The sequence below is a fragment of the Procambarus clarkii genome, chromosome 50, assembly GCF_040958095.1.
Source record: "Procambarus clarkii isolate CNS0578487 chromosome 50, FALCON_Pclarkii_2.0, whole genome shotgun sequence".
Classification (NCBI taxonomy): domain Eukaryota; kingdom Metazoa; phylum Arthropoda; class Malacostraca; order Decapoda; family Cambaridae; genus Procambarus; species Procambarus clarkii.
Window position 1 is genome coordinate 31457886 of NC_091199.1, and position 10664 is coordinate 31468549.

A 10664-nucleotide genomic window follows, 5' to 3' on the forward strand; every position below is an offset into this window, starting at 1 on the left:
TGAAGCATTAAATAAACCATTTCCGAGGTTATTGACCCAGGCTAGCTTGTACCTCAAAAGCTAAAGGTAAACTAATGGTGTTGGTTGGGATATCATGTCTGATATTTTATTAGTTAAATAACTGGTTAACTCTTGCACAGTTACAAAGACGGACTTACAGTCACAAATTAGCAAAGTTTTTGACACCATAGGTCTATTAAGTCCTGTAATAACATAGTTGTGCTTGTGGGAGTTGAGCTCTGGCTCTTTGGTTCCTCCTTTTAACTGTCAATCAACTGGTGTACAGATTCCTGAGCCAATCATATTTACATTTGAAACTGTGTATGGAGTCCGCCTTCACCACTTCACTGCCTAATGCATTCAATATGTTAACTACTCAGACACTAAAAAAAAGTTTTATCTAACGACCCTGGGTTCATGTAACCCCCCCCCCCCCCCCCCGCACGTGCTAAACAGTTTTTTTTATCTACACTGTCAATTCCTCTGAGAAGTTTTTAGGTTGTGATCATGTCTGCCCTAACTCTTCAGTCTTCCCTTGTCGTGAGGTTTAGTTCCAGTAATCTTAACTTGTAGATCATACCTCTCAGCTCGGGGACTAGCCAGGTGGTATACCTCTGAACCTTTTCTAACTTCGTTTTGTGTTTGGCTAGATGTGGACTCCACGTTAGTGCAACATATTCCAATATTGGTCTGACATATTAGGCATACAAGGTTCTGAATGACTCTTTTTTCAAGTTTCTGAAGGCAAGGTTTTGTTTTAATGGTCGCAATCCTTGCATACGCCGCTGATGTTATCCTTTTGATGTGAGCTTCTGTGAACAGGTATGGTGTAAGATCAACCCCCCAGATGTTTCTATCTTCCTGACACCTGAAGGATTTCCACTCCCAGTCGATACCCTGTGTCTGGCCTCCTTCCCCCTTATGCTTTTCATCATCACTTTGCACTTGCTCGGTTGTAAACTCTAGTAGCCATTTGTTGGACCATTCCTTCAGTCAGTCGAGGTTATCCTGTAGCCTCTTGCTGTCCTCATTTGTCTTAAATTTTCTCATAATTTTAGTTTCATCTTCAAACATTGAGAGGAATGAGTCTGAATGAAAAATTGAGAGGAATGAGAATGAAAGATCATTTACGTATATCAGAAACAAGATAGATTTGAGCACAGAACCCTGTGGGAATCTGCTGGTAGCATCACTTCATTCCGAGGTTTCACCCCTCTCAGTAACTTTCTGCTTCCTGTTGTTTACGTACTCCCTTATTCATTGGAGCACTTTACCACTCCAGCACGTTTCTCCAACTTATGCAAAAGTCTCTTATGGGAGGCTTTGTCAAAAGCTTTCTGACAGTACAAAAAAATGCAGTCTTCCCACCATTTTCTTTCTTGCTTAATGTTTGTTGGGTGGTCATAGAATTCTATTAAACCTCTGAGACATGAATTGTCATCCCTGAACCCAGGCCTCCCTGGGTTCAGGGAGGCCTGGGTTCGTGCCTGGGTTCGTGAAAACGTGCTACCAGCCATTTTCTCACGATCTTCTTCATCAACTTGTGTGATAAACAAGTTAAGGACACCGACCTGTAGGTTAGGATCTCCCACCTTCTCCCCTTTTAGTATATTTAGGTCTATGTTAGCTGCTTCCCAACTTTCTGGTAGATCTCCTGTTTCCAGTGACTTTTTATACTCCACAGATAGTGGCTTGCAAAGTGCTTCTGCCACCTCTTTTAGCATTCTTGGTGAGATTTCATCAAATGCAACAGCCTTAGTCATCTCTAGATCGAGCAGATACCTCCTAACCTCATCTCTGGTTATTTCAAAACCTTCCCAGTCTGCTTGGTTTATCATCACCTCTCTTAGTTCAGAGAATTCTCCTTGCTTAATTGTGAAGACCTGGAATCTCTTGTTGATTTATTCACACACATCTTTGTCATTCTCTGTGTACCCATTCTCTTAATTTTTCAATTACATCACCTGTTCTTTCATTGTTGCTTTTCTCCTGATGTGGCTGTATAACAGTTTTGGTTGGGTCTTGGCTTTATTTGCTATGTCATTTTCAAACTGCCTCTCTGTATAGTCTCTCTGTAATGCTTCATCGATGGAGGCCCATACTGTAATTTGTAATACTGAGGCCCATACTGAACTCATATTAGCTCCTTTGAGTTCATGATTGGCCTCTGTAATTTTCTAACAATTTACTTTCAATGTAAGCTGTCCCTTGAAAATTAAATACATACAGATTTTGGCTGATTGCAGCCTTGTACAGACTGTTTGAGTTCTTTAAATGTGTGTCCAACATTGCTTGTAACCTAAATGGACTTTTTTTTTTATTTTTTTTTTTTACATTCAGCTTCCTGCTGTGTGCAGCCCTGTTCTAGCTATGTCTCGCAACACAGTTCATTTTCTAGCCATCTCATTAAAGATTCTGCGTCAGCAAAGTCTTTAATGTTGCTCAAAAGAGTACTCTTGAAAAATTTTGTCAGTTTTCAACTTTCATCATCTTCTCGACTTTCAATCCACAAAATTTCTGTGAAGTCTTCTTTCTGAAAGCTTGCTTTTAAGAACACTTCACTTATGTGAAACATTTGTTTTCTGTGGGGTCTTCTTTTATTAACACTGGGACTGCTTTTACCAATCACCGTGGAGAAATGGTAAGACACTCATCAGGCATTTTGCGAGTACTTTGTCCTGGGTTCGGATCCTGGCCGACAGGAATTTACTTGGCATCAATCCTTAATTAACTGTAGCCTCTGTTTACCCAACAGTAAAATGGGTACCTGTTTATTAAACAATATGGTGGGTCGTATTCCGGGAAACATAGGATTAAGGACCTGCCCGAAATGCTATGCATGCTAGTGGCTGCACCAGAATGTAAGATCTCTTGTATATATAAATAACATAAAAGAAATATATAAAATCTCTCGGTGCACAAATTTATTGCTTGCTTAAGTGCTTGCAAGACACAGTTTTATTATTTTATTACCAAAGTGTGTTAAGTAGAGTACCTATGGGTTTCTCTTCACGTGAGAGGTTCAAAGAGGTTATTAGTTTAGATCTGTGTCAAGGAAATCTGTTGAAGTGGAGTCTCAACAGCCGCAAGACCAGGGATGAAGTACCTTCTGCCAAAGGGGGAATTCTTCCTACAACATTGGTTCAGGATAGGCTCTCTGCCCACCGAAACAGTTGGAGGCTTACCACAAGATTTAGCCATCCCTCTCAGAGACAGTATGATCCTTTGGTGAGATAATGTGGATATAGGCATGATGTCACGAGGTGCTGACATGCCGCTTCAAATCTGATGAGTTTCTCAGAAAAGGCGGGAAGATCTAGGTGCTGTGATTGGTCAACAGGTGATGACGTCACAGAATCTCGGACAACCCCCCCCCCCCCCTTTACCTACATTGTTGCAAACATTTCTCCCCTTGGCAGATGGGTAACTCCCCCTGGTACTATGAGCATTGTGACTCTATTTCAACTGAACCAGATGACTTAGGTCCCAATCGTTGACCTCTTTTGACTTGTCTATATCGGAGGAGTTCAGTGGCATCCAAGTTACCAAACCGTAGACATCAACTAAAGAAGTTAGATGAAGCAAGCAATTATTGAAGCAATAAATTTTGGCATTGAGAGATCTATCTCTCACAACTTACCATGTATGGCTCAGTATGAGGAACTCAGTGTTAATTACTCACTATAACTGATTCATGATGGGTGACTAAGTACCATTGTCTTTGTATGAAAGACTCGGAAGCAGAATCAGTATGAGTGATTCACAATCAGTTACTCAGTATGATTTATTCCGGGTGAATGATTTAGTTCGAATGAGTTGGTATGAATGATTGAGTACAAGAGTATTATTATAAATGAATTAGTATCAGTGATTAATTGTATATGAATGAATACAAGTGACTTGTTATGGGCGACTAAATTTGACTGACAAAGTATGAGTGACTGTGAGTGACTTTTATTGCCTCATTATAAGTGATTATGGCTGACTAAATATGAATGACCAGTGTGAATTATTCATTATGTGTGACTCTGAATAAGTGAATCAGTTTGAGTGACTCAGTATTAGTAGCCAGTGTGAATGATAGAGTATGAGTGACAGTGTTAGACTCAGTATGATTGATTTATAATAAGTAACTCAGAATGAGTAATTAATTATGAGTGACTCAGCATGGAGACTCAATATGAGGGATTCACTATTTGTGACCCATTACAAGTAACTCAGAGTGACTTACTTTGAGTGACTCGGTGTTAGTGGTTCATTAAGAATGATTCGATGTGAGTTACTAAGTAATAGTGCATAATTAAGAGTGGCTCTGCATGTGTGACTCAGTATAAGTGTCTAAGTATTAATAACTAATAATAATAATTATAAGTGAAGCATTATGAGTGACTATATATGATGACACATTATTAATGGATGTGAGTGACTCAGCATCAGTGCCCAGTATTAGTGATTCATTATATCTGAGTTGACTCACTTATAATTAACCACATTAACGGATTTTCCCACTGATGTGTGAATCAGCTTAAGTTACTCAGTATGAATGATTCAGTGTGAATAACTGACTATGAGAGACATAATTGACCCTGCGCAAATTTATCAATATGAGTGGTTAAGTATGAGTAACTCAGTATTATTGGCCTATCTGAGTGACAAAGATTGAGTTACTTAGGATAAGTAATGCAGTAGGAGTAACATAATGAATGATTTATGTGAGTAACTCATTTTAAGGGATTCAATATGAGAAAGTCAACATGTTCGACTAAATATTAGTAACTCGGTAAAATATGAGTGACTCAATATGATAGGTTCAGTATGAGTAACTCAGTGTGAGTGACTCACTATGGGGATTCTTGAGATACTGCTCTTGATTCATTCTTCCCACACGATACCTCTTCTCTCACTGTGGCTCTCTGTTTTCTGTCCTGTCGGTCGTCACTTACACAGATCAGTGCGTTCCCAGCTGTACCTGCTTGTTCCTCCACCTTCCCATCAGTATTTCCTGAGGAACAGTTGAGTGTGTTTCCCAGCTATACCTCCTTGCTCCTCTACCTTCCCCACCAGTCTTTCATGAAGAACAGTTGAGTGTGTTCCCAGCTATACCTTGCTTGCTCCTCCACCAGTCTTTCATGAAGAACAGTTGAGTGTGTTCCCAGCTATACCTGCTTGCTCCTCCACCAGTCTTTCATGAGGAAGAGTTGAGTGTGTTCCCAGCTATATCTGCTTGCTCCTCCACCAGTCTTTCATAAGGAAGAGTTGAGTGTGTTCCAGCTATACCTGCTTGCTCCTCCACCAGTCTTTCATGAGGAAGAGTTGAGTGTGTTCCCAGCTTTACCTGCTTGCTCCTCCACCTTCTCCACCAGTCTTTGATGAGAACAGTTGAGTGTGTGTTTCCAGCTATACCTGCTTACTCCTCCACCAGACTTTCAAGAGGAACAGTTGAGTGTGTTCCCAGCTATACCTGCTTGCTTCTCCACCTTCTCCGCCAGTATTTCATGAAGAACAGTTGAGTGTGTTCCCAGCTATACCTGCTTGCTCCTCCACCTTCTCACCCAGTCTTTCATGAGGAACAGTTGAGTGTGTTCCCAGCTATACCTGCTTGTTCCTCCACATTCTCCACCAGTCTTTCATAAGGAACAGTTGAGTGTGTTCCCAGCTATACCTGCTTGCTCCTCCACGAGTCTTTCAGAAGGAACAGTATTAAGTCTTTGTGATAATTAAAGAAAATAAAGTCCACCCTGCCTTCTTTTTTCCAGTTGTGTTTTATTAAAAGTATGAGTGACTTACTTCTTGTAAGTGACACAGTAATTAGGACTCCATATGAGTGATAAAGTATGAGTGACGTAGTAGGGTTGACTCAGTTTAATTGACCAGTAGTGTGTGACTTAGCATGAGTCAGTATGGGTGACTGTGCCTGAATTATTCAGTAAGAGTAAATCAAAATGATAGGTTTATTATGAAGTACTAATTTTGAGTGATTTAGTATGAATAAATCAATATGAGTGACTCTGTGCGAGTACCTCACTATGAGTTACTCACTATGAATTATGTAATGTTAGTCACTTAGTATGAGTGACTTGATATGAGTGAAAATATACGAGTAACTCATTTTGATGGAATCAGAATGAATAACTCATATGAAAACATTATATGAAAGGACTAGACAATTGGTCCGATTCTTCCGGTTCAGAAGGACCAGACACATGTGGGAGGTTCAGAAGGACCAGACACATGTGGGAGGTTCAGAAGGACCAGACACATGTGGGAGGTTCAGAAGGACCAGACACATGTGGGAGGTTCAGAAGGACCAGACACATGTGGGAGGTTCAGAAGGACCAGACACATGTGGGAGGTTCAGAAGGATCAGACACATGTGGGAGGTTCAGAAGGACCAGACACGTGTGGGAGGTTCAGAAAGACCAGACACATGTGGGAGGTTCAGAAGGACCAGACACATGTGGGAGGTTCAGAAGGACCAGACACGTGTGGGAGGTTCAGAAGGACCAGACACGTGTGGGAGGTTCAGAAGGACCAGACACATGTGGGAGGTTCAGAAGGACCAGACACATGTGGGAGGTTCAGAAGGACCAGACACGTGTGGGAGGTTCAGAAGGACCAGACACGTGTGGGAGGTTCAGAAGGACCAGACACGTGTGGGAGTTCAGAAGGACCAGACACGTGTGGGAGGTTCAGGTGGACCAGAAAACATGTGGGAGGTTCAGAAGGACCTGACACGTGTGGGAGGTTCAGAAGGACCAGACACATGTGGGAGGTTCAGAAGGACCAGACACGTGTGGAAAGTTCAGATGGACCAGACACTTGTGGGGACATTGTGTAACTCCCTTATACACTTATCCTAGTTTGCCAAATCCATATAATAGAGCAAGCTATAGGTCAGTTACAATGAACAAGACATCTAATTTTCATCAACAGGGGAGAAACAAAGGAGTAGAGAACTTTCACAGTGGTGCTAGACCTTGTAACAATACTTAATAGTTAAATTAAATATGATGGTAACTCAAACATGAATCAATTAAGCAATAGATTGGCAAATAAATAATTTATTTATTCCTTTGCTGGATTTAGTCACCTCAGTCGTATCCTAAAGTCCTGAGGTGACAAGCAGTATTTTAGCTTAAGGCGTTGTGTATTCTGCTTCCTCCATACCCATAGAAAGGCCAAAATTTTAACTAATTCTATAAATTGGGTTCCAATGCAGCACGACACTGGCTCGTTAAGGGGGCAAACACTGCTTTTCTCAATCTAATTTTGATAGATCGACGTGGCTAAATGACATCAGTTACAATATAATTAGTTATCCTAATTCACTGAAATAATTATTAAACTAAGATTGATACTTAATTATTTATATTAAATCATATCAAATCATTACTATACGTAAATAAAAAAGATATCAAATTTAAAGTACATGAGTTTTGGGATAAGCCCCGCATAAATTACCGACAATCATTGTATGGGAAAAATGGTAATGACATAAAATCGATTGATCATTATACTAACAATCAATAAATTAAAAGTCAAAACCGCTCTGATAAAATGTAAAGGAATCCGCGAACACAAAGTCTAATTATGCTATATTTGTTTAACTCTTCTCTTTATCTAGGAAAGTATTTTCATTTGATGAACCCATAGTGATCTTAGTGTCTGCCGGCGTTCTTGCTATTTTTCTTAATCAACCAATGGCTCTGTTACAGTTTCTCCGCTCACAGTTTATGCACTTCATTATTCACTAAACATTCATCTGTTTGATGAAGACCGTCAGCATCTCACAAGCTCTAATGATAGCAAACTAAGTGGAACTATTTGTCAGAGCCTCGAAGGGTACAGTTCTGGAGAAAAAACTAATTGTAAAGAAAGGCGTCCCTCCACCCCGGAGTTGACGTCCCTCCACCCTGGAGTTGACGTCCCTCAACCCCGGAGTTGACGTCCCTCAACCCCGGAGTTGACGTCCCTCCACCCCGGAGTTGACGTCCCTCAACCCCGGAGTTGACGTCCCTCAACCCTGGAGTTGACGTCCCTCAACCCCGGAGTTGACGTCCTTCAACCCCGGAGTTGACGTCCCTCCACCCCGGAGTTGGGAGTGCGGGGTGCTAGTTACTCAATTACACATGCATAATTACTCAGCTACACATGCTTTATTACTCAGTTACACATACTTAAACATAAGGACAGTAAGCTAACACCGAATAAAAGTAGAGCTATAAAATGATACAATTATTTTATATAAACGCCCTGTGTAGGAGGTAAAATCCATGATGAACATCATTGATTATGAGATATATAAAAAGGCATTAAACTCAGCCACCCAGGAAATCAGATCAGTCAAAAGAAACTACGAAAATCAACTGGCTCAAAACATAGAGAAATATCCAATGTCGTTCTATGCCTATATAAGAAGTAAAACTAAACAAAAGACTTAGTAGGACCCTGGAAAGATGAGACTAACCAAATTATAATGGACGATAAAAGGGCAGCAAGCACCCGAAGGAATACTTTACATTGGTGTTTCACTTGCAAGATTAGATGGCATCCCATTACCCACAGAAATGTTTGAAGGAGGTGAAGAGAATGCAATAAGTGATATACCCATAACGTGTGACATTACCAGGAAGATCACTGACAAACTAAAAGACTCAACACCCCAGGTGTGGACGGAATTAAATCCAGAGCAGTAAAGGAACTGGCAGAGAAACAATACCTACCACTGAAATTCCTTTTCAGAAAATCTCTGGACCACGGGATAGTGTCCATAGATTAGAAATATGAAAATGTCACCCGTTCAAGTTCAAGTACGTTTATTGAGGCAATATGATAAGCTACTCTATCTCAAAAGGATAGAGTAGCTTGGGCTATTTCTACCCGCCGTTGTCACCCATATTTCCAAAAAAGGCAGAAAGCTCAGTAGAAAACTACGGTCCGATTTGCTTGACATCACACATCAGCAAGCTCATGAGAAGACTTCTAAGTGATAAAATCATCCACCATCTCACAGTGAGCAATCTTGTAAAATCAACGCAACTTCGGTTTGTTAAAATATAGATATTTTTTTTGGAAACGGTAACGAGCTACTCAGACAAAGGATTTCCAGCAGGTGAAGTATATATGGACTTTGATAATGCTTTTATTGAAAGCTACCATATGAAAGACTAGTAAGGAAATTACAGGAATATGAAATAAATGATATAACACTAGAATAAATAAAGCAATAATTAAAACAAAGAAAATAAAAGGCCGTGCTAAACCGAAAGAAATCTGACTGGAGAAATGAGGTGAGTTGGGTACCACAGGGATCCATTTTCGGCCCAACCCTTTTTAAGGTATACATTAATTAATGAGAGATGAGAATATTACAAACCACATCATAAATTTTGCAGACGACACACAAATTTATGGTGAAGTGGCAAGTGAAAATGATATCAAGGACTTAGAAAGAGAATCATAGAAGCTCCACAAATTTTCAGAAGGCTGGCAAATGTTTTTTAATGTAACAAATGCAAGACCTTGCTTGCAGGGTATAACAACCCACGTCACAACTACCAAATTATTAACATTACCTTGCATCAGATTGTTGAAGATAAGAACCTTGAAGTCAAAATCCGTCACCCTGCAAATACACAGTGTAACGGTCCCTATTGGTACCTCGTTACAAAGTTGTTACATCTTGTTATAAAGTTGTTATGGCGTGTTCGAAAGTTGTTACAATCTGCAAGACAGTTGTTACAACTTGTCAGAAGGTGTTACAACATGTTAGATGGTGTTACAACTTGTTAGATGGTGTTATAACTTGTTAGAAGGTGTTACACTTATTAGAAGGTGTTACAACTTGTTAGAAGGTGTTACAACTTGTTAGAAGGTGTTACAACTTGTTACAACGTGGCAGCAACGTCGTAGTTTCGTCGTGTGTTTAGCGGGATATAAACCCAAAGAATCACCAACCCGCTGAAGCCGTATTAATGCAGTAGTAATGTATCAATGGGAGTTGGTCAGTAAGATTGACTAAATTCAAGTGGTTCAAAGTGAGTTACTCAGAGTGAGTGATTCCATGAGAGTGACTCAGTACGAGCAACTATGCAGGAGTGACTTTGTATGATTTAGTATAAATGAATCTGTGTGAGTGACTTATTATAAGTGACTCAATAAAAATGACTGTATAAGTGAGTCAGTGAGATTCAGTATGAGTGCCTCAGGATGAGTGACTCAAAACAAGTGACTCAGTTTTTGTGATTCAACATGAGTCATACAAAATGGTGTGTGGGGCCTGGACTCAACCAAGAGGACTTTATCCGTGATGTGAGCTTAATCTCCACAGTAATGATAAACATGCTTGGTTCTGGAGAGTTTTATATAGCTGCTGGACAACATCCACATTATGTGGGTGATGTCCAGGCCTTTACTTGGTGAGATGTTGAGGTGTTTTATGAGTTGTGATCTCTCCCACAGGGAGGACGGCCGGTGTCTGCCTGGTGTGACATGACTACTGACGGAGGTGAGTAATCTCTCCCACAGGGAGGGACGGCCGGTGTCTGCCTGGTGTGACATGACTACTGACGGAGGTGAGTAATCTCTCCCACAGGGAGGGACGGCCGGTGTCTGTCTGGTGTGACATGACTACTGACGGAGGTGAGTAATCTCTCCCACAGTGA

The 10664-nt window shown here is 40.6% G+C and overlaps 1 protein-coding gene across 1 annotated transcript; it reads right to left on the minus strand.

Moving 5' to 3' along the window:
• Positions 1-1253: 1253 nt before the first annotated feature.
• Positions 1254-1763, minus strand: LOC138351730 (uncharacterized). The gene has a single exon (XM_069303758.1). The coding sequence runs from the start codon at positions 1761-1763 to the stop codon at positions 1254-1256; it is 510 nt and encodes a 169-aa protein (XP_069159859.1).
• Positions 1764-10664: the final 8901 nt, after the last annotated feature.

Coding starts and splice junctions, on each gene's coding strand:
- LOC138351730 (XM_069303758.1), bottom strand. CDS start 1,763: ATGACTAAGGCTGTTGCATTTGATGAAATCTCACCAAGAATGCTAAAA.